This window comes from Gadus macrocephalus, chromosome 23 (assembly GCF_031168955.1).
Source record: "Gadus macrocephalus chromosome 23, ASM3116895v1".
Taxonomy (NCBI): domain Eukaryota; kingdom Metazoa; phylum Chordata; class Actinopteri; order Gadiformes; family Gadidae; genus Gadus; species Gadus macrocephalus.
Window position 1 is genome coordinate 10,339,611 of NC_082404.1, and position 23,216 is coordinate 10,362,826.

Sequence of the window (23,216 nt, forward strand, 5' to 3'; positions counted from 1 at the left end):
GACCCGTGTGAGTCAGTCTTGACCCTTGACCTTGATGTTCTACAAGCCGTCCCAGGCTTCATCTTCGAGGGGAGAAAACAACAGAAGATCTTACCGACAGCGGATGGAGCTTCTCGTCGAAGATATCCTGCACCATTCTGGATTCCAGTTCTCTGTACACGACCGAAGCAAAAGGGAGAGAGAACGGAGGGAGGGAGGGCGAGAGAGGAGGAGGGTTAAGTCAAGAGGGGATCAGCATGAAGCGCGACCGCCTCTCATCCCAGCGGAGAGGACAACCAGTGGGCCGGCAGATTGAGACGTTTAAAATGCCATTTACCTATGTCTCGAACGCCCATGTCCCTTGAGAGAGGGCCAATGAGACGGAGAAACAGACACACACACACACACACACACACACACACACACACACACACACACACACACACACACACACACACACACAGACACAGAGACACAGAGACACAGAGACAGAGAGACAGAGAGACAGAGAGACAGAGAGAGAGAGAGAGCCTGAGAAACCGAGGGAGAGGAGAGAGACAGCCAGAGAGAGAGCGAGAGAGGAGACAGAGACAGAGAAGAGAGAATGAGAGAGACAGAGAAGAGAGAATGAGAGAGAGACAGAGAAGAGAGAGACAGAGACAGAGACAGAGAAGAGAGAATGAGAGAGAGAGAGCCTGAGAAACCGAGAGAGGAGAAGAGAGAATGAGAGAGAGACAGAGAAGAGAGAGACAGAGACAGAGACAGAGACAGAGACAGAGACAGAGAGAGAGACAGAGAGGAAAGAGACAGAGAGAGAGAGCAAGAAAGATAGAGCAAGAGAGACAGCGGAAAAACTCGACACACAGTGGTGACAGAGAAAGAGAGACATACACAGAGACAGACACAGACAGCCTTCAGATTAGGGATCGCTGGAGAAGGTGAAGGCCTGACTCAGACTCAGAGTTCATGGCCTCCCGCTTTCCATCTCTGTGTTTCTGCTAGAATGCCAGCGCATTTCAAGGGGTTGACATTTAAGCCCGTCGCTCGGACACAAGTCTCTAGGTGAGACTATTCTGGTCCACCAAAGGTCTGTTACCATGGGTGGTTGTAATCGGTGGCCACCACTGATAGTGCGTGTTGTCTGCCGTCTGATTCAGGACTGTCCGGTGTGTGATATTCCTTCAATGAATGCGCAGAACCTTTCAACTTCTACTTTCTGCTTGCCTTTTTACTTTCTGCAAAAGGACGTTTTCTGCTTCCTTTGCCAACAGAATGGAAAGATGAGAATAGTGATTGCGACGGATTTCTGCTTACCTGTTTTTTATGTGGTAGAATATTGCGAGGGATACACTGTGAAAGGAAAAAGGACAAAACTTTAGACACTTTACTTTTCTGCCATCGGGATAGTGACACAGCGAAACTCAACCTGGATCCATAGTCTTTGCGGAGCGGTGTGTGTGTGCACAAGGCGAGGGGGCTGGGGACAGCAGCGGGGCTGTTTACCATTTGATGGTGTACTTGAGGTTGGGCTGGCTGATGGTGCTGTCATCGAGGAATATGGTGGAACAGGAGCTGTACTTCCGTCTCATGGGGCCCGAATTTTGCTGCAAACACACACAAAAATTGTCAAGTGGGAAAAACACCCACGTGCTGAAAAACAAACACGTACAGTAAGCCAATAAAGATAAGGGCGCGCGCACGCACACACACTCACACGCACACACACACTCACACACACGATGTCGTGTAAGTAAGATGACACTATGGACTAAATGCTGATTAACACATAAATAGAGAGACAGATGTTTTCCACCATAAAAAGCCTATAAAAAATAAAGACTATAAAAATATATTCTATTACAATTTAAACCTGAAAGTTCCAACTCTCGAATGTCAAGCGACAGTCGCACATTCAAATCAATCGTCCTCATTAAATGCTGAAGGTGAAGGGAGTTGGACGCTGAGGAGACGGCGATGACATCATGCATGTGTTGCTAGGGACACAGTGAGGAGAGATTTAAGAGGTGTGGACGTTGGGAGCTTAACCCTAAAGACAAGGAGGGAAACATGGGAGGGATGGGGAGGACGGGGGCTTGAGGGGTAACTCCGGTCATACTTTACCTTATTTTCCGAAATGTGCGTGAACTAAAAAAATAAAACAAGGAAAGTACAATTAATACCCTTACCCCGACAAAACTAGTGGGAATAATTACAATTAAATCTTTACGAAGGTGTGCCATCTTTACAAAATCCTTTACTTTGGTGAAAACACAAGGCTTGGAAGGCCCTCTTGTATTATACTCACGTGATTGATGTAAAGGCTCTTCCGTTTTTCTCGTACTGGAAAAAAGGAGAATGGAAAAAGTCAACAGTGCCACTCGGAGTTGACATGCCATGCAAGTACTTGACAGATGCAGTACCCCACCCTCGCAAACAGGGTGCAGCAGAGGGCAAGGGCATCCTCACGCAGAGACAAGAAGCCTTAGTTGGCTGATCTCTGGGTGAAGAGATGCTAACCGTCTGAAGGTATTAATGCAGAGACAGCCACTAGATTCCGCCAACATTATGCAACAGATGCTGTGGGCGTCCTGAATGTGAAATTAATGAAAACATAAAGAGTCCACCAATTCCACAAGCGGAATATAACGGTCAGAGCGTTGGGAGTAAAGCAACAATTGAGATGATTCATTGTTATGGTTTCAATGATTCTGCGTCAACTCTGTTGCAACGACACAGTTTCCATGCTAAAGGGTTGGGGGAGCATACTGTATTCTTAAGAGGGAGATTCATGCTCCAAGAAAATGGTTTGCCTCACTGGGAAAGATGTAATTTGTGAGGTTATTGTGCTCAGTGGACCTGATGATTTGTGTGTCTCGGAGAAAGACTGAGCTCATTTTCACCGTATGCCATGTGGTTTCGCAGGAAATGTGGCAACAGCCGTTGGATGACTTAAAGGTTGTGAAGGTGTGTGTGTATACGTGTGTGTATTTATTTAACATGTGTCTATCCGTCCGTGTTTGCTGTGGTGGACACACAAGGGCATGACTAAGATTGCTGGCAAAGCACAACATCTCTCATACACACACACTCAACTCAATATCCTTTCGTCTCTCACCTTTTCCCTCACACTCGCTCTGATAAAGATGTGAAAAAACGTGTCTTGTGTTTTGAAAGCACTGCACAACTTTCGAGAGCCATCTCACTAACCCCGGTGTGAAGTTGCCCTCACTCAAGCAAATCGCTTCTTTTCTGTTATCTTCCTATTAATAAAGTGTGCATCATAAATTATTGTGTGATGGAACATTATGCAACCCAGATCATAATGCGCGCACACACACACACACACACCATTATAAAAAGCAGCGAGAGAGCCTATAGGTTATATAGAACCAAAATAGAACAACACATAATGATGATGTGTTGTTCTGCCCATCACTGTGACACAGGCGGTGGGCGTGTGTCCGTGTCTGTAAAAGTCAAACAATGAGGTGACTCGGGCTCGCTGTTCATAATATCCCCACCAAGCATAGCGCACACTCACACTCTCACTGACACATGCACACAACAGTGCTCGGCCACTGGAGCAGGCGAATGCACGCAGGCTGCTGACAGGAGACGGGCTGGGTGCAGCGCACGGGCTGACATAGCCTGGCTCAACCGAGGGCCGGGGGGGAGGGTTCAAGCTGAAACACCCAAACACAGAGTGGGCCTAGTTGCCCCACCGAAAACTTGCCCCACAAAGCGGTGCACACGTACTCACCTCTCCTGCTGGGCACCGCCCCTGAAAAAACACAACATTCCAAATTGTTGCCTCAAAAGTGTGGATGGATGGCTGGAATATCAAAATCTCTCTCCCCCTGGCTGCAACATTGGTATTCAAATCCACAGGACACGCTATGGATAGGCTGTTTGTTGCCACACAATTATTGACTGGTGCCGTTTCCTTAACAAACGGCATATTTTTCCCCTTTTGGGTTTTTAAATCCGCCGGGGCTTATAGAGTAGGGGGAATTTTTTGAGAGACCTGTTGGGGATTTCAGCATCGGTAAACAAACAAAGTGCCGAAAACGACACACAGAGTGGATTACCTCCCTCGCCTTTCCTGGTTGTGCATAATGATACTGCCTTACACCTATCAGGGGAGCTGTGCAGCATACATTATTCCTGCACATTCAAAGTACAAAGACGGCAGCTTCAAAGGACCCCACACACACACACACACACACACATACACACACACACCTTGTCTGCCCCAGAGAAAATTGGCATGCATTTTTATGGTGGTCGTAATTTGCACGCCATTAGAGATCAGTGAGTGAATTGTTGATTTATAACGTATTATTTTTTCTTTCATCCTGATTGTAATTCTATATAACATGGACGCACTAAAATGCATTTTCTTTTCAGCCTTTACGACAACCCATAACAACCTGCTTCTTATGGCGCGTTTCCACCACAGGGTACGGTTCGCAAAGGTGCGGTACGGATTGCGTTTCCACCGCCAAAAGTGGGCGTGACCCGGACTGAGCCATACTCGTTTTGCCCTCGTCTTCAGTACTCCTCCGTTGGGGTACTGAGACGCCTGAAAGGGTGCCGGAAAATTCGAGCTACACACCCCCTCCGTTGATTGGTCGACAGAATCGTCACTTCCGGGCGACGTGGGGATAAAAACAAACAAACAGTAGCCTCGAGGTATTATTCTCTACAATGAACATGTCGCGTAAAATGCTTGCTTGGGCGAAGAAGGAGTTGGAGACGCTCCTCTGCATTCTTTGGGAGGAAGACGTGCAGAGGGAGCTTGATGGAGCAGTGAGGAACGGTTTAATGTGTCGCGTTCAACTTTTCCATTGTTTTTATTGAGCAGGCTACACTCTGTCACGCTGCTATGATGTCACGATGTTTACGTAGCTGCCGCGGCGATCGACATCCGGCCTACCAAGGGTACTGTCGGCGGTGGAAACGCGACCTCGGAACTGAGCTGGGCTATACCGCCCCCTCCCTACCGGACTGAGGCGAACCGAACCGTACTGCACCCTGCAGTGGAAACGCGGCATTAAGACACATAACTGATAAGATAACCTGTTGTTTGTTACCAACCAACTAGTCTCGCAAAGCCAGACCAAACTACAGCAAGTAGAATGGTCTGGAGCCACGCTACCTCGAGCCGTCTATCCGTGGGGAAACTGTTCGGGCCTGTTTTTATTTCTTTAAACCAATCACAATCGTCTAGGGCGGGGCTAAGCCCGGGAAGCAGCAGCGGTGTCCATGCAAAATAGAACATCTTTCTTCCTCAGCCAATGCTGCAAGCAAATCTTTTGCAGTTCTTTGCAATTTTCGACAGAAAGAGCCAAACATGCCAACTTTACAGCGCCGTCAAAGTCCTCTTCAAAACTCGCCATACTGCCTAGTTTCCGAGTTTGAGGGGGAGCAACCGGAAGGAGAGGAGTCGCGGCCAAATCCAGTAGATATTTTACCTCCTCCCGAAACCCTAGCTGCACATGCATTTCAAATGACCATAATACTGTTATCCACTGACACTGAAAATGTACCAAACCATCGACGACATGTTTGCGGTTTGGCCCCCTAATCTACAAGGCCAGGTTGTACTCAGGGGCCCAAGTTCTACTTTGTGAGCACGACAACGTCGGCAGTGCTGGTTAGGCCCTATGGTTAAGCCAAGGGAAGCACGGTTTCAATTATAGGCTCTACTAATCGGATAGAATTAATTTATCAGAATAAAACAGTGTATTATCTATCTGTGATATAACAGAATAACAGAATCAAAATGGATCATGCATCCCTATGATATTGATTATCATTGCGTTAAACGTGTAATTAACATGAACTGATACTTAAATGTTACTTTTTTGTGCTTTGTTTTGAATCCTCTGGTCTATAGAGTATGATGAAAAGGCCCAACTGTCTCATGAATGTCTAAATACAGTGATAGGTGTGGATTAGTGCCGGCCAGTGTATCATTTCCACAAGGAAATCCATAAAAACGATCAGACTCATCTCCAACTGTGGATCTGCGAACACCAGCTCGGTAACGGAGAGAGAGCGCTGGGCGGTGAATGAGGACGAGAAGGGACGTTGGCAGACGAAAAAGGTGAACATTGAGGTTCTGCAGAGCGGTGCCGAGATTACTTACCATCCGTCTGCGACTTGCTCAGGAAGATGGTGCTGGCACGTGGGTGGTCCGAGGGGTTGTACTCCATAGGAAGGTCTGGAGGGGGGAGAGGGAAAAGAGACGTTTTAGACGCAGGAAGACAAAGCCGAGCGAAAAAATATGATTTAAAAAAAAGGGACATTCCAGAGTTGACACACATTGATCAAATCTGCATTTGACCAATCAAAGACACTGTGGGGCTGAGTGCATGGCCTCGGGAACTGTCAGTCCCCGGCATGTGTGGTTAAACCAGAGCCCAACCTGGTAAATTCCAGTTTCCGTGTATCTATTCTGTGCACACTGACGGTCAAGGTAGATCGATCGTTGAGGAGGTAGTTTTTCATTTAACTCAAACCAACTGAGGTAAAACAAAAACCATAGTAACTGCTAAAATGGCATCAGTGTGCCATTGAATTTCGCATTCATATTGTGTCACAATTTATTTTGAATTAACTGAAGAACAAAGGGAACAGAACACTCTCCATGAGTAGGCAGGCGATGAACAAACCATGATCATGGATTGGAAAATGAGCCAATGGACTCAGCGCCCTGTATTTAAACAGCCACGATTAAAATGTGGAGAGCTGTTTACTCGCCAGCGATGTGTCACTAAAGAGTTCTCTACAAACAGCCGTTTGTGCAATCGATGCTCTGAGCAAACACGGGTTGTGTTAAATCAGGGCCCGTGCACACGGCACCCAGGGAGCACCCAGGGAACGCCAAAGGGCACCCGGTTGGAGCTCCACACCTCAACACATGACCAGCCAGCGGGGAGGAGACGTGTGCTTTTCTGTCAAAAGACACCGCAGACATATCGTCTAAACTCAATGCTCTTTGACTTGCATATGGCCATGTGCAGTGTCAGTTATCCACCAGCAGGGGTCTGTCTTAAGAAGCCGACGACGTAGAATACCATCATTTATTCATCATAATAATAAATCAGGATGTTACCAAAAATAATTTTGCCTAATAGCAATAATTTGGTCTAAAGGTTATTAACACATTCCTAATTCAATCAGTTAATCTAAAAAAGGAAAGTGATATCTATGTATATCTATCTCTCTATCTAGTGAGGTCCCCCCTTCACTTTAGGCGTCTTTGAGTGTTATTAATTATTATTATTCTTCATGTTTAACCTCTGTTTTCCTTTTATTCCTAGTCTGTTTTACATAGTTTTGAATGATGACTATATGCTCTGTAAGGTGACCTTGGGTGTCTTGAAAGGCGCCTCTAAATTAAATGTATTATTATTATCTATCTCATCGACTGCCATCAGGTGGGCTAAGCAGAGACCAAATCATAACAGGGCAGTCCAGGAGCTGATCTTAAGCTTATGAGGTAGGATGGTAGAAGCAGCCAACACAAACACGTTGACGACGACTCTGTGTGTGTGTGTGTGTGTGTGTGTGTGTGTGTGTGTGTGTGTGTGTGTGTGTGTGTGTGTGTGTGTGTGTGTGTGTGTGTGTGTGTGTGTGTGTGTGTGTGTGTGTGTGTGTGTGTGTGTGTGTTGCACATCTCCCCTCCTCGCTGCACCCCCTTGGTGGTTCCATGGATGACATCAGTGAAACAGGAAGAGGTTGAACAAGACCAACACCCACAGTGTGAAGAAGAGAATTGGATAAACTGCATGGACAGGAAAGATAAAGAGAGAAAGAGGAAGGAGTAGAGTACTGTGAGAAAGAAAGAGGCAGTGTCAGAGGGAAAGAGCCTGGGCGACACCGACTAAATAAATGAACAATCATCTCAAAATAAATGTCCATATCAAGGTTTGTGTCGTCCATCTATGATGGCCTAGTGCCCACCTCACATTTCAGTTACAATCCTGCACCTCCTGAAATTGTATCTCGAACAAAACGGGCCGTTCATGTCCTTAAAAGGTAACGGAGAGCAGAAAAGGAGAGATCCACGTTGTGTCCGGGCTCCTTTGAAACGGGACACATTGTCTTCAGAGTCTTTTGAACTGCCCGTCCTATTGTGCATGAGCGGTACTTCAAAGGACCACAGGAGGACATGCGAACACACACACACACACACACACACACACACGCCTCCATGATGTGGGCGGAGAAGATGTCTTTGACTGAGTTTAGGAAGAAATGTGACCCTTTGTGAAGGATGCATGTGCACTTCTGTGTCCAATTAGAGGTGTGCATGTGTTTTGTCTGTCCAGTTATCAGAATCTGCATTTTCAGAGCACATTTATCACTAGCATCACCCGAGCAGCAGCCATCGCTCATGGAATTGGAGCACTTTATTATGAATAGAAGTGTAAAGATGAGCCATTCATTATTCAATATGCAGGGAAAGTGGGAACCTTTAGGAGTGGCTCTCCTTGTGTAAGGTGACCCTTGTTACCGCAGAGCGAGGTCCCCCTCTCTTCACACACACACACACACACACCCACCCCTGGGGAGAACGCACACAATTTCCTGCATTTCAGGAAGTGGAAGTGGAAGGAAATGAGGCAGAGCAGGGACAAGGAACAAACCATTGTTGGATGGATGCGGGGTGGGAGTGAACCTAAGGTAAGGCTTGTTCTCTCGCTCTCTCTCTCTCTCTCTCCGTGTCTGTTTGTGTGTGTGTGTGTGTAAAGCGTAATGACATGCAACATCCAGGCACCGGCCAAGTCTATGGACCACTTTGGCCCCAACCCGTTTCTTGCCAGTCTCCATGACAGCAAACAAAGTTACCGTGGAAACGCAGACCGCATCATTCATTTGGTCCCTCACCTATCGTAACCCGAGCCATAAATTAGGAACCGATGTGTATAGGGAATTATCTGTGCTCACTCCGCAGTGAAATATTGTTTGATCTACACGTGTATATAGCAATAACTGATAGTACACTTAACCCAGAAGCACAAGGCACATGAGCAGACGCCAAGGCCTGAACGCTCACTGCAACCAGAGTGTTCAGTCCTGAGCCCGATCAGATGTGGGTGATTTGTGGAGGACAGCTTGAAAATAGAAAGGATGAATGATAGCAAAGACCCTATTGACAATGAAGGCCAGGGTTAGAATGAAATAGTAAAAGACGATAGGACTCATAGTTAAGTTACTTGGAATTCATTGCTTAAGGACCAAGGCCAACACAATAGATTCCGTCCACATTGAAGAATGTAAATTAACACATTTAGTGTTGAAGTGTTCAACCTCAATGAGAGATGAAGGGGACATGTTTTTCAATGTGGGCCAGTCCTTCAAAACTTTCATGATCGCTTACTTGCAGCTTTTTACTTTTCTACTTTAACTTGAACAATACATGCTGGGAAAAAAAAAGAAGTGATCTAATCACAAGCTCCAACAGGCTCCAGTGAAGCCCTCCAGCGCACACTGACTCCCACTGACAACAGGCATAAACCACTGTTAATGCTGGGGGACTGGCAAGCAGTTGTTTCTCCAATCACCCTGAAGCTGTTCTTGGCCGCCTGGCACACCGTCTGACCCCGGGTGAGAACACCAGTCTGAGTAAGAGGACCAGGAGAAGGTCCAGCACCCCTGGCTGATGGGCATCATCATCCTCATCAACTGCCTCATCCTAACCATTTTTAAACCCTTCCCTCTTACCACCGGGTGGTCACATGCCAGCCGCCCCGGCGGTGCTCAGGAGACAGTTAGCCTTCTTTGTGATGTTGGTGGTATCATCACAAGATGTGTGCTTGAAAGGAGATTGGAGTGGAAGCCAGTGAAGCGGTAAGCAGCCGCTGAGCCATCTGGAGGAGCGCTGCCGTCCGTAGCCTGCGAGGGGGACTGATCAGAGCTATTTCTGTGTTGTAAGGTGACAGAAACTCCCAGAGGGATCGGTGTAGTAGGCAGAAGGGTTTTTTGCTTTTATAAATCGAGATGAGTCGGTTACCATGATTGAATAGTAAACCGAAGCGTTTACTCTCCCTCATTCATTCATGATGCGTGGTTCTCATGCACATCTTGGGAGATAAGTGCGTTGCGAATATGGTCAATAGGATGTTGTGGTGTCATAGGAACCAGCCTCAGTGGTGGGAAGGAACATCGCTGAAAGACACTTGTGTTTACACACGCGCACACGGTCAACAACGCCAAACCGAAACACTTCTTGGGTTCTGTCCTTATTGCAGTGAAACGCAACATCAAGCCAAAATAATGAAAAACATCACTCAACTGTCAACAGCCATTCACACACAAAAACACAACAAATGCACACACAAGAACAATCCAGAACTGGCCATTGCCTTTAACTCATAGGAGGATACAGCTTTAATATCTCCATTCAGTATTAGGTGTCGCTATTTACTTTGTAACTTCCAACAGACAGATGGAGATTTAAAAAAATTACAAAGAAAGAAAAAGATGAAATCACATGGTGTGCGACAGCTGGTACCTGAATAACAAGTGCTCTTTGTTTCTAAAGCACATCCCATCCTAAAATGATCACACGGAGCGTTGGGTTTAAAAATAGAAACGTTAAGGAACAGAACAATTTCACACAATCAAAGAAAAAAAAAAAAAAAAAAAAAAAAAGGTACAATATGGTTTGCACTACATTTGTACTCCATATGGTCCACTGCACACACTTTATCCACTGGATTCTCCATCCATGGATCAGTCACGTTTAGTTTTTCTATTTGCTAAGGGGGCGTAGTGGCTTCAAGCAAGGTGGGTACGCAGTGCTCTAAACTTGAAGGATGCAAACTGTATTTTGTGACTGTGGCTCCAGATATGGATGGAGACTTCATATCAGACACCTTAACTCAAGAAGTTACAATCATGATATCTGCCATTTTAACACACACCAAATTGCATTTTTTTTCTGTATGTTTTTCATGTGCAGACATTTGATGGATCCCAAACTTATTCATCAAAAAATGTTAAATGCGACGACGACAAACTTGTCGACGTCGACGATAATCAATCACTCCCAGGGTCCGGGAGGTCCGTCCTCCCTGAGCAGCCCTTCCTGTGCGCATGAAGGGGAAAATAGGGGGGGCCTCCTCATCTGTCATCAGGGCTCAGACCCCCAGCGCAGGGCAGTGATGAGAGAACCAATCTAACCTCGACTGTGACAGGATTCTTAACTCCCAGGTCCCATCCCATTTGGTGGAATGGCAAAACAAAAAGAAAGTTGGCAGATGAAGTGACATTTGTGGACAACAGTACAAGATTACCTCTGGGCTCCATCCAACTCGGAGGGCTAGGGGCACGTGTGCGTGCGTGCGTGTTACCTTTATAAAATGACCAGACCTACCGACCAGCTCAGGTTTCTGATTCTTATTTACAGATGTCTCTTATTGAACTACACTGACCCTGGAGAGAGAGAGTGTGAGTGTGAGTAAAGGAGAGTGTAAGTCAAGACATGTGTACAAGTGAGTGAGTGAGTGAGTGAGTGAGTGAGTGAGTGAGTGAGTGAGTGAGTGAGTGAGTGAGTGAGTGAGTGAGTGAGTGAGTGAGATTAATGAACTCGACAGTAGGGCGTTGAGGACCACATAATCTCAGAAAGGGGTTCTCTTCTCTCGGAAAATAAACCAAAAAGGAGTGAAGGGGTTGAGGAGGGCGGCGGGTGTCAGGCTTGGGTTGAACACTAACCAACCGCAACCCCCTCCTCTTTGGATCATGGTAACCAGGCAACGCATGCTTGAAAAGGATTCAGCTGGCAACGGCAGGCCCATCAAAGGAGTAAAAGACGAGGAGCGCCGTAGCTTATTCCTGTACAATCTTTTTCCTCCCCCACACCCTCTCTCTCTCTCGCGCACCAAACCCTTTTCTCCCTGATCCTCTTTCACGTAACACAAACTGCACCTGAATCACACCTTGAGCATTAAGGACCTTGGTCTAGCCAAATGCATAACACTGCTAAAGAATCAAGCAGGATCAGGATTCAAACTTCCAGCCGGACAGAGGGCATAGTGTCAGATGGGGACAAAGTGTCAGATGAGTGACATCGGGAGAGTGAGAGTTCAAAAGCAACAGAAAACGGTTGCACACAGAAAGATATATAACTATCATGCGTGTCAAAACTACAGCCCCTTGGGTTTTAGTCCAAATCATAGCTTTGTGGTTTTTTGTTCAAATCCACCTAATTGATTATAATCCAATAACCGTTACACCCTTTGAACGAGATCCAACATGCCAAAAATCACAGATTAAACCTGTCACAGCCACAACTGCATTATTGTTTAATACAGAGACGGATGGGAATTTCTGATCCTAGCATTCCCATGGACTTTTTGGTTGAAACAAATATGATTACTCTGGCTGATTAAAAGGGCAGTGTCTGTGCCGGTGTTTGTCTGTCTCAAAGTGTACGTGTGTTTGCGTGCCAAATGTCGACAACCAATTATATCAGAGCAGGAGGGGCCTTTGGTCTGACAAGGTGGGCATCTCGGTGATCCCTGGTTGTGACCTCAACCGTACCCCCCCCCCCCTCCCCGAGGGGCAGCAATTAGGAGCCAGCCAGGGCTGCTGCTGCACCTGCCCAGCAGGGTGGGGCCCCTGACGGAGGGGCCGGCTGGTGGGCTGCCTCAGCATTGGCCAAACAATCCCTCATTTGAATAGACATTTGTCAACACACACACACACACACACACACACACACACACACCACACACACACACACACACACACGTTGCAAAAACGTTTCAACAGGGACAATTAGTAACGCTAGTTAAAAAACAACCTGAATTGACAGATTCTTGCAGTTTGGTTTTTACAGAATGCCAAAAAACTGCAGATTGATATTCCTCAACAACATCTGTCGTCCATTCTGGGGAAAAGAAGCTGGTAATCACAAGCTGGTGAACAACAGCTCTGCACCGCATGACTGCTCAAGGGCTGCTGCCTCTCTCTGCCCCCCACACACTGTACCACACACACACACGTGGCTGAAAGGGGATAAAACTAAAGCCTGATCCGTCTGAAAGTGCGTTCCTGCCCACCAATTTGATTTAGGATTGATCAACACCTGCAAGTGATGCCTCCTTTTCCAGCTGTCACAAGAAATGCCATTTCCTATTATTTTGATTTACTGCAACAGTGCAATTATTTCAAGTGATGATTGATGCTCCTCTGCAGTTCTGCTGTAAAGAAGCTGCCTCTGTCCGTCTCTTCTCCCATTCTCTAATCCTCCACAAATGTAGAAAGTAAACTCTACAGAAAAAAAAAAAAGGCGGATCACATCTGTCTCTGGTTCGCACTAGCGTTTCTAGAGTTTCTAGAGCAATTAAAATATCCAGCTTTCTAAACTCCAGCAAGCAGGGACAACAACGAGAGACTTTGCCTTAAGTGTTGATTGCAATAAGGGTGAGGAGGTCTCGATAAGAATCGGGTTGAACCAAAACACATCAACAGTGTGGCAGACGCTGTAAGACTTGCCACTCGCCCAGCTGGCACCAAAATAAATAAAGAATAGCGACCAGAATGTAAGTTACGTGAGCGGTGCAGGAAGTGAACACTGTTTCAATGAACGCTGTTGCACCGTTGAATCTGCCATGTGATGTCCTAAAGCGCAGCGCGCGCACACACACACACACACACACACACACACACACACACACACACACACACACACACACACACACACACACACACACACACACACACACACACACACACACACACACACACACACACACACACACACACACACACACACACACACACACACACACACACGTCCCTTCACACTTGTGCTTCCTCTCTCCCCCTCTTGCAGTCTCTCCCTGCGTCTCTCTCTCCCTGTGGTCGGTCCTGTATCACGCTGTGGAAGGAGCCGTCGACAAACAGGGAGCCCATCTGTGCCAAGCTCGGAGCCACACTCGGAACGTGTTGACACTTCCACAAAACGCAACACATACACACGCTTAAAACAGAGGAATCAACAGTGTGTCGACACGAAGATAGTCGGATAAAAAACACAGCAAATTGAAATCCGAATGATACTCTGATATCTCTTGAGCAGCGCCATGCCTTATCATGGATCACCTGAATGGTTGGTTCTGTGCTACTGGCCATGGTGGCGCCACCTCTGGCGCCAGAGACAGTGCCCCCCCCCCACCACACCTGCTGGAACGGCTCACGTTGCCCCTTTGCCAGTACGGGCAGACCCATCTGACGGGAGCACGCTCAATTAGCCTCGGAGATTAGCCTTGACCGCTGGTCTGGAAGGCCATGACATAACCACCGCTATCTCCTGCTGAACTAGAACTACAAAACATGGTGGTGTTTCTTAATGGCTGTATGCCTCTTGGTTGTTGTGGATGACTTGAGGTGTGTGCTTCTCACTTCATAGCGCTTGCGCTAATTTTGCCAGTGGCAGAGGAAGTGGTAACGTCATGCCTGAGGAATGACCCCCCCCCCCCCCCCCACACACACACACACACCCTCCCATACCCGGTTCGCTCTCTGCTCACCCACGGTGGATGTGTGAATGCATTTCCTCTTCCTGTTAACAAATCGCCATTGTGTCGCAGTAAGCAGTTTATTGTTGCAGGATCGAGTACATTTAAATTTTAAAACACAATCCCTCCGCTTTGGGATCCACCTGTGACACCTATTCTGCATTGGCCATTTAAGTCTCAATGCATTGGATGACCACACAACACTATGCTACTTTGTATTTTGTTCCATTTATTATTACAGTTTTGCACAAGAAATGTTCTTAAAATGCCTCTTTACATATCAGTATTCATCCTCCTTCAGAAGCATAGATATTTCAATTTCGAGAAAACAAATATGCCCGACATATACCATTACCGTCCGTGCTTCCAATTATACCGTGATATACATCTGAGGCCATTCCGCCTAGCCGTATTTACTTCCTTAAACCAAAGTCAGCGCCACACTCTCCAACAAGATAAGTGAACTAAAGGGGGATCCTTTTTCTTTACCTTCAGCATAATAGGAGCCATTGATTGGCCGCGATGGAGAAGTCACACTATCGGCAGCTGACGGCATTATGGGAAGGGAGCAGGGAGCATAACAAGGGCAGAACACAGCACTGTTCCTTTCAAAGAGAAGTAGGACTGCTTTTTATAAACTCGTTTATAAACACATTTAGGTTACGGGGGGGGGGCAGATGTCATCCAAAGTTACTTTGCCTTTATCTGTTAAAAGACAAACTTCTTTAGAAACACTAACATTGTAAATTGCAAACTTTGCACAAAAGGAAATAAATTATTTAGTCCATTCAGCCTGTTAATACCTCAAATGCTTGACAAAAGTAGCAGGGTTGTTTTGCAGGTTGGTCACATTGTCACAAACGCGAATGCACACGCACAGCATGCATGCATGCATGCATGGCCTGGCCAGGTGTACCGCGTGTGTATGTGTGTTTCACGATGGAGAAATTAGGATGTCATATTAAGCAGCGTGCCGCAAGCTGTGCCATTCTCTCCAGCGGCCGTGTGTCACATCCATTTGGCGGTGAGTTTCGTTTCTGTTCCCTCACCGTCAAATGCGCCCCCCCCCCCTTCACCCAGCCAAACAGACACCTCACAAGAAAGCCCTCCAAAAGCATTGATAGGATGAGACACACAGACACCAAGAGAATAGTGCATCCCTTGGTGCACATTGCTGTTTGCTGCAGACACGTTTAAAGTGTCAATGAGTCATTTACTCCTCACAGAGAACAAAACACCCAGACAAAACCTCGGTTTCAAAATGTAAGCTCATCCGACAATACGTTTGGATAGCCGTGGACCATTTGGATAATAATTTAGATCCAATTCCTATGCGAGACCGCGTTTGGACTGTGTAATTAACATTCGTAATTCGCTAAAGCACACTGCTGGTCGTCATGACGTAACATTTTTACATTGGGGGGGGATTAAGGATATGTGGGGCTCTACTGGAAGCTGATTAACAGCATGCATGGCTTATGTCCCTTGTTCCCTGCACAACTTATTTTACTTTTTCTCCCTACTCGCAAACAACCCAGCAACGCAACACCAACACAATTACTACTGAATTAAAGAGCATGGACTCAAATGTTCCCTAATGGCTTTTGTCCATAACCCGTTCCACTTCTGACACCTTTACTCACAACAGATTCAGTGTCACTGTCAATGGCATCGCAGCATGTCTGGAATGGCTATGAGTAACAACTCTGCCCCAAAGAGCTGGTGCGTGATTAGATTTTTCCTCAAAAGACAGCCCTTTGTCGTCAACCTATCACTGCTAATCACAGCAACCCATTGTTTTTTTTCTTTACCTCTTGATGCGTTGTGGGAAGAGCAACCTTGTCTTCATCTTGTTATTACATAATTACTTTCGAAATGTCAGCAAGATGAGAAAAAAAGAGCACTTTGGAGACAGAAAGTGAAAATGAGTTTTCAATGTGGTGGCGGGAGATAGATTCAGCCTCACTGTGCAGTCAGATTGAACAAGTCACCACAATGAGATTGTCACAGGCAATTGCACTTTCATTAATGTTTCGAAGCAGTCAATTTGTTTTGTCAAATGGAAACCCCCTGGAGAAACTGAAGTATAGTTGATGAGAAGAGACACGGGTCTGTTGTAGTGACCAAAAAAACTATTGGTGTCAGATGATTGTGAAATGGGAAATATGAGGTATTATAATTTACTTTAATGATTGCCTATCTAGGCAGATAAAGTACACGGTCTGTTCATGTTTCCAGTACGACAGACAGACGCGCTCAGACAAAGGCATAGTTCAGTATCATCATGAGGAATCCTCTATAACATTCCCGCTCAAATACAACAAGGACTGGTTTGGTTGAATTACAGTAACATGGCACATCCCGACTGGTAACATCAAAGTACCATACCGTCGATAGTTCCGCCAGGGGGGAGACCGAGATGATTTGTGATCCCCCCGAAAAGAAAAAATAAGCCAGTAGAAAAAAAGCTGAATGACTTGCATACGTCGTAGATCTGGGTCAAATAGTCTGAATCGCAGCTACAAGACTCCCTTGGCTCTTAAACTGTATGCATAAATAATGGCACCACCAGATTCTAATTAGCCCACTTCATGCATCGTAGATTTAAATACCTTTGAACAACGACGAGACCCACCGATCAGCTCAGTTGAGTTACAGAGTTGTGTGTGTGTGTGTGTGTGTGTGTGTGTGTGTGTGTGTGTGTGTGTGTGTGTGTGTGTGTGTGTGTGTGTGTGTGTGTGTGTGTGTGTGTGTGTGTGTCATCACTCTGATGCCTGCCGGTAACCAATGTATGACAATAGAACAACTTTTAACGTGAATACACTAGGAATACTCTGAATAATGCATCCCTGAAAAAAACATTATTCCGGCTTTCCTTCTTCCAAGGGGGTCTGGCTTCAGCCAGAAGTTTGAGTCAGCGGTGTGTGGTGGAGACGGATGGGTATTGTAACCGGAAGGTCCCAGCAGTGCCGTAGACCAACGTCTATCGTGACCCAAGAGGCCAGCCCCAAAATCGCAGTATTTTAATGGCTTGCTTGCACCACTGTGCAAGTCCAATCGAATGAATGGGCTGCCATTATTGTCGAACTACTTCTTTAAGGTGACATGTATGACTGATTGATTATCTCTCCTTCGTCTTTTGTCAGTTCAGAGAGGAGTCTTTTTTTTTTTTGTTCCTGTAAAAAGATTTGCTTACATGTTGTTAAAAGAAACAACGATGACGCCAGGGGAAACAGTGATTTGTTCAGCTGGTCCTTTTTTTGTCTGCAAATTCGTGGAAAAAGTAGACAAGCACGCAATGCATCAGCTAATAAGAACACACACACATTAAGTGTGGCTGTCCAGTAGTTTAACCATTATCCATGAAGCTTGGCTTTGGTATGGATGGTTAACAGCAAACCCAATCCCAAGGGTTCATCCTATTTACTTGGTGTGGATAATCCATCAAGTTAGAAAGAACCCAAACTACAAGAGATAGAAGCAGAAGATAAAGCTGGAGTGGATACATAGTATACAAAAAGAGCTGGGACTTGAAGTTACTTCTCCTAGCCTAATTCTTCGCTATGAAAGAAGGCTGTTTCACTCCACTACAACGGTCGAGCTTAATCACATTGTGCTGCTGTTAGGACAAGCCTGACACATAACGTTTAGCTTATCCCAATATTAGTCAAATCAAAACCTCTAGGCTATAATTAGCCCCGAGTGTAAATACACACAGAGGTGTGAGTGCAGATAATGATCCCATGCCAGACAAATGCAATGGCTCTGAACTCACCGCGCTGGCCAGAGTGCCAGTGTAAATTCCATTGTGTGCATTACTGTGCGCCTTTGTTCAAAGAGAATTTGTCACCGTTCTTATACGCGGCGGACAAAAGAAGATGGTGGTGCAGCATTTTGGCCACAGTGCACTTTAATGGGGTACAGGCGAGAGACACAAATGTGCAACTAGTTTCTTTGTACAAATTTGGAGGGATGAAGGTTGCTTATTTGGGTATCCTGTATGTGTAAACGAAAACAAAGAAACAAACCAAAGCACTTGAGGATGTTTTGAAGGATCTCAAATTGTTAAAACTTTAGTTTGCATGTTTTCCTGGTATACCTACTAGGGGTGGGTATTGCCAAAGAAGTCACGATTCGATTCGTATCACGATTCACATGCCACGATGCGATTCTATCACGATGCATCGCGATACTTGAATTATTGCGATGCATTGCGATGCATTGCAAATTTTCACTGAACACTGTTAAAAAAAAATTAAGCCATTACCAGTGGCTGACTGGCTGTGTATGATCTGGATAGTGTGTTCAATTGATAACTCAAAGCAACTCAATTCATACATAGCTGTATTTATTGAAACGACTATTACTGGATACACTGACAAGAAGTGCTAAGGATCTATAAAACTTAAAATAACAAAATAAGGATAATCAGTGCCGTTTACATGGCCTCAGTGGTCCTTTAAACCAATGAAATGAAAACATTCAAACATTTCCCCTTTTGGAAGTAGCTGCCATTATAACAACAATATCATTTCATAAACATAAGAGGACAAACTGATGCCACAAAAAGTGAATAGGCTTTATAAAACTATATAAAAAAAATAATAATAATCGATTCTTGGCGTCAACAATCGATGCAGTAGATCGTGAAAATTAGAATCGCGATGCATCGTCATGACGATTTCACCAGCATATCTGTTTCCAAAAACAACAATGCAGGTTCAAATGTCATAATTAATCAAACCAAATGATCTAGTCTCTTGTCTTCACGAAGGTACTAGTAAGTAAAGATGCAATTCTAACCCCCATCTCAATTTCGGTCCATTTGGTTTATCCCCGAATGAAGCGAGGAAGTTGAAGAATGCAAACTCTTATATTTGTCCTTATTGTTTGGTATGAGAGATCTTAGATTCTTTACTCTTCCACCACTTTCCGCATTCACTGTTCACACAAGGCCGGTTGTAGATAACAAGCCGGAGAACAATGAGCCATTTGAAACACTGTGTGGAAGGCAGTTTCTTTACACTGAGCCCTGCCTTTTCCTCCATGTGAAATTGGGAATGCCATTAGAGGCTCAATGACAGGGTCCACTGGGTCAACGGTAATGACTTGAGTAAACAACACACACACACACACACACACACACACACACACACACACACACACACACACACACACACACACACACACACACACACACACACACACACACACACACACACACACACACACACACACACACACACACACACACAAAAGAACAACTAACAAACAAAGTCTTTCATCCATCTCAAATGTGAAGCACATGCCATTCCTCATTCTCTGCTGTGATTGGTGTGTAAAGATCCCCACCATGGTGTTAGCATGGTACAGAACTGCAATAGCACAATAATTATATAGCACGCCACTAACCCTAATTATAACTATAACAAAATAAATGGAGAATTAATAAAGATTTCCACTTTGTTCAATCACTAGCAACCCTGAAGACAGCACCATAAACCCCACATTAAAACTCTGCCAGAAGGAGAAAACTACAACTCGACATGCACACTCCCATGTTGTCTGCAACCATCCTGTGACTGTCACTAGTCTCTGAGATGTTGTAGACAGAACCCTCTTGAGGATGAGGCGGGGCAGGGGGGAGGCTGTAGGGCCGGGGCCGGAGCCTGGGGCTTTCCTGATTACTCACAACAGGGAACCCTCCTCCTCCGCTGGGAGGACTTGACAGCTCGTGACCGAGACACCAACCGTTTGGCAAGCAGCTAAGAGTCGTCGGGTCAGGAGCCGCAACCAAACACCATGAATCAAGTCATTATGTTGCGTGTCCGTGGCATACGCTATGGCATGTGATAGTAGTTTCCCTCAAGAGTTTCACTTTTTTGGACGGATTTACGGACTTTTAGAAAACAGACCATTATATCAGTTGGCTGACGTTGGCCTCTCCCTTTCTCTCTCTCTCGTTGAATGTAAAGATAGTTTAGCAATTATAATAAACATATTAACACAGTACAGGTCTACAACCCTTTGCAACATCTCTAGAGAACGCCAGCATGTCCGTCTTCCACTCGGTCACTTATGGGAGCATATTGCTATCAACAAATTATCTTACATATTGCTGGTAGGTTTGATAGTGAATTCAGTACTTTGTGGCAAGGTTTTTTCAACTGGACATAGACTGCGAAAGTCGAAGCTGACCAGGAAAACATGTTTAACCAGAGTCAACTACCTGGTCAAACACAACATGTTTCTCAAAGCCCTGGAATGTAGTGTGTTTGATAGCCCTGCAGCCTGCAGCCTGCAGCCAGCGCTGAAGAAGTTGGACCCTCCCTGAACTTCATTGATGTCTTCAGGTCATTAATGAGCTAGTTTGATATATTCCTGGTGGGTCCATCCATATTTCTCGAAACTGTGGTACGACATAAATAGTAGCTGAATTGCATACTATTTCTTGGGACATATTACAATATGGGACAATGTTACACTTCACTAAACGTAATGTATATTTTTGATAAAAAACAATTATTTTTTATGTTGGTATTAACGACAGCTTTCAGCTTGTTGGTCGTGTTGTCAAGCTCTTCCTTTCATTGACTGGTCAGCCAGTCCCACCCTCTACCCACCCTGTTGTGACAGTCGCACCCCCAGAGGTGACCCCCTTCACCCTGGCCCAGAAGACGTTACCGAGCCGGAGTCACTCGCTGCCAAGACTACTCGACTTTGGAAAGGATATCACTTGTGCTTCCTCTGAGACTCACGGCAGCCTTCTCACGCTATGGTACTGGACTGGGGGTTGTAGTGGGATTAGGGGGAGAGAGGGAGGTAGAGGGGGTTTGATTTTGTGTGCAGTGTAAAATGTTCTTGATAAATAACTATGTTGAAAATCCACAAGTTTTACTTATTTTTTTCACTGAAAATATTGTTTTTGTTATAAAAGCAAGTTAAGTATTGGTTCAAATGTGAACGTACCAATACACGCAAGTGAAGATGGCATCTGTTGTGACTCCTTGTCAACAAGACTTACTATGGCAACTCTGACTCAAACTTTACACAAAGTGCATCGAGACAGCCTCTCGCTGTGCTGAGCCTCCAGGGCTCCACACAAGCACGCGCACTGAGGAACGATGACGTAAGTCCAAGTGACTGAATAATGTCATACTCTCCGGCAGACTTCTAGACTTGGCAGGAGAACAACAACATCCCAGGCTAGCGCGCAAACACAACACAAGCGGTCAGGATCACATTGGGCAATACAGACACCAGCAGTGTGCGCATACCCACTGAGTATTGCAATAATTGTTAATTGCTCAAGGACTGTAGTGACATGTCAACACAGTGCAGAACGTATGGTCGGTATCAAGGCACCACAATGCTATAGGAAGTATTGACAAATTGCGTCAAGAATTATGTCATCTATAAAGAACTGACTGACCGCATTTTTATTTTTGAATTGCACCTACTATAATTTATATAAGCTTTATTCCAATGTATTACATTTAAATGACATACGGAAATCAAAATAATATGTTCTTTGCAGTTACCTATACCCACGTTGGAGTTTGCATGGATATCTAGTGCTGTCATTCTCCTTATTGCAAGCCATGTGGGATGCGAGTGATGGAAGGGTGCTTCGTCTTACCGTCGATATAATCTCTATCACTGATGTGCTGCAGGTTGCAGGCGGTATCCTCCCTGCTGAGCTCCGCCTCTGGCCGGTAGGGTTCCAGCCGCGAGTGGTTATTTCTCCGGTGTTTGGGGCTCGATGAAACACAACAGGAGGTAGTATTCCCCATGGTGTAGCGTTCAGCTGTGGGTCTTCCAAGTCAATATGCACCACACGGATACTTTATTCAGGTCCGCCTCCTGCCAACTACAACCACGACAGAAACTGAAAAGACCAACCGGGGCGTTAACGCGATTGCCCAAAGGAAGCAAGTCAGAATCAAACTAATTATATGCAAGAAACTGACCGTTACACGTCATTCCACGGGGTCAAACGATAGACATTATACATGGGAGCCATTTAGGAAAGTAAAGAGGTGGGCAGGCAAGTAGTGGTACGGCAGAATAAGCAGCGCACCCCTCCCTTTGCCAAATCTCCTTGTTGACCGCAGTCCACACCATATAAACCAGGCGACAGCTTCAGGACTGTCGTCTTCCTCCAGAGGGGCATCCAGATGTACTCATAATCCCCGCACTTCGGCTCTTCGAACGAGGCGTTTCTCCGGACTAGGAGCGTAGCGTTTGTTGTCTCTACAGTGGGCTACATCCGCTGCAACAAACAAGCAGCGCTGTCGCCGTGAGCTGGGAAAGGTTCCGGTTCAAGGGGGCGGGAACAAGTGACAAACGTGTTGAAGATAAAATATAAATCTGTTGATACCGGTGGATGAGAGACTTTAATCGAACCGGTGGATGAGAGACTTTAATCGAACCAGTTGTACTGTAAAGTTATATACATTTCTTTGTGATGGTACCCCGGTTTTTCCCTTAGTGCTAGCCACAATATTTTATTATCTGATATATTATAGACCTGTCACCCTTACGCGTTATCAGCAGCATATTTCATTATTCACAAAATAAAACCACTCGGATATGATTATTATTATTATTATGATTATTATTATGTCAATTGATGATGCGATATCCAATGATGTTGTTAATACTTCTTTGGGGACAGTAGGCTACATGTAATACTAATAT

The 23,216-nt window shown here is 45.4% G+C and overlaps 1 protein-coding gene across 5 annotated transcripts in view; it reads right to left on the bottom strand.

Annotated features, from left to right (window-relative positions):
* Positions 1-22,850, bottom strand: part of ccny (cyclin Y) — a 35,457-nt gene extending 12,607 nt beyond the window's left edge. Inside the window, exons 1-9 of one of the 5 annotated variants that reach the window (XM_060045864.1) lie at positions 22,487-22,823; positions 22,156-22,386; positions 6,131-6,205; positions 3,740-3,760; positions 2,285-2,319; positions 2,101-2,124; positions 1,483-1,583; positions 1,294-1,329; positions 95-152 (exon numbers count right to left, since the gene is read on the bottom strand). In XM_060045864.1, the coding sequence (XP_059901847.1) occupies positions 95-152; positions 1,294-1,329; positions 1,483-1,583; positions 2,101-2,124; positions 2,285-2,319; positions 3,740-3,760; positions 6,131-6,205; positions 22,156-22,309 (504 nt within the window). In that variant the 5' untranslated portion in view covers positions 22,310-22,386; positions 22,487-22,823. Of the gene's footprint in view, positions 1-94; positions 153-1,293; positions 1,330-1,482; positions 1,584-2,100; positions 2,125-2,284; positions 2,320-3,739; positions 3,761-6,130; positions 6,206-22,155 lie in introns of all 5 variants that reach the window. The other 4 variants (XM_060045863.1, XM_060045866.1, XM_060045862.1 and 1 more) reach the window with 4 other exon arrangements.
* Positions 22,851-23,216: the final 366 nt, after the last annotated feature.